General features: G+C 69.7%; 1 protein-coding gene across 1 annotated transcript in view; it reads left to right on the top strand.

Moving 5' to 3' along the window:
- Positions 1-452: 452 nt before the first annotated feature.
- The window catches only part of LOC114073346 (tripartite motif-containing protein 35-like), a gene marked incomplete at its 3' end in the record, with an annotated part of 4,894 nt that continues 4,146 nt past the window's right edge, over positions 453-1,200 (top strand). The window contains exon 1 of the mRNA XM_027911118.1: positions 453-1,106. Within this exon, the coding sequence (XP_027766919.1) occupies positions 453-1,106 (654 nt within the window). The remainder of the gene's footprint in view (positions 1,107-1,200) is intronic.

Below are 1,200 nucleotides of genomic sequence, written 5' to 3'. Positions count from 1 at the left end.
TCTCAGCGCCACGGAGGAGGATCCCCCCAGGGGCACCCTCTGAGGTCCCGCGGGGACTCCCACGCCAAACTCATCCCTCCCTCTCTCTTCCTTCCCTCTTAGCACCATGGAGGAGGAGGATCCCCCCGGGGACTCCCACGCAAACCCCCTCCCTCCCTCTCCCTCTCAGCGCCACGGAGGAGGATCCCCCGGGGGCACCCTCTGAGGTCCCGCGGGGACTCCCACGCCAAACTCATCCCTCCCTCTTCCCTCCCTCTTTCCTCCCTTCTCCCTCGCAGCGCCGTGGAGGAAGGTCCCCCCGGGGGCGCCCCGCGCGGTCCCGCGGGGACTCCCACGCCAAACTCGTCCCTCCCTCTTTCCTCCCTCCCTCTCCCTCTTATCGCCACGGAGGAGGATCCCCCGGGGGCTCCCACGCAAACCTCAATCCCACCCTCCCTCTCCCTCTTAGCACCATGGAGGACGATCCCTCGGGGGCTCCCACGCCAAACTCATCCTTCCCTCTCCCTCTCCCTCTCCCTCTCCCTCTCAGCATCACGGAGGAGGAGGATGATCCCCCCGGGGACTCCCACGCAGACCTCAATCCCTCCCTCCCTCTCCCTCTCAGCACCACGGAGGAGGAGGAGGATCCCCCCGGGGGCGCCCCGAGCGCGCTGAAGGAGGAGCTGCAGTGCCCCATCTGCCTCGAGCCGTTCCGCGAGGCCGTCACGCTGCGCTGCGGCCACAACTTCTGCCGGGGCTGCGTGCGGCGCTCGTGGGAGCAGCAGGACCATCATCATCATCATCATCAGGAGCAGCAGCAGCAGCAGCAGCAGCGGCGGCCCCGCTCCTGCCCCCTCTGCAAGGAGGCCGCGGGCCGCCACGAGCCCCGCGTCAACCACACGCTCAGCAACCTGGTGGAGATGCTGCTGCGGGACGCGGGGGGCTCCGGGGGGCCCGGGGGGCTCGGGGGGGCGGCGGCGGCCACGCTGTGCCCGCTGCACGGCGAGGAGGTGAAGTTCTTCTGCCTGCAGGACAAGGAGCTCACCTGCTGCTCCTGCCACGGCGCCCGCGGCCAGCACGAAGGGCACAGGGGGCGGCCCCTGAGGGAGGCGGCGGCTGATTGTAGGGTGAGGAGTTTGGGGTGGGTTTGGGGTGAAATGGAGGGTGGATCCCCGCGGGAATGTCCCCACTGACAGGGGGCTTTCGGGGGTTGCAGGGGGA

Source organism: Empidonax traillii, unplaced genomic scaffold, assembly GCF_003031625.1.
Source record: "Empidonax traillii isolate 1590-97213 ecotype Southwest subspecies unplaced genomic scaffold, ASM303162v1 scaffold6123:size6501, whole genome shotgun sequence".
NCBI classification, from domain to species: domain Eukaryota; kingdom Metazoa; phylum Chordata; class Aves; order Passeriformes; family Tyrannidae; genus Empidonax; species Empidonax traillii.
This window is presented reverse-complemented; position numbering and strand designations above follow the sequence as displayed.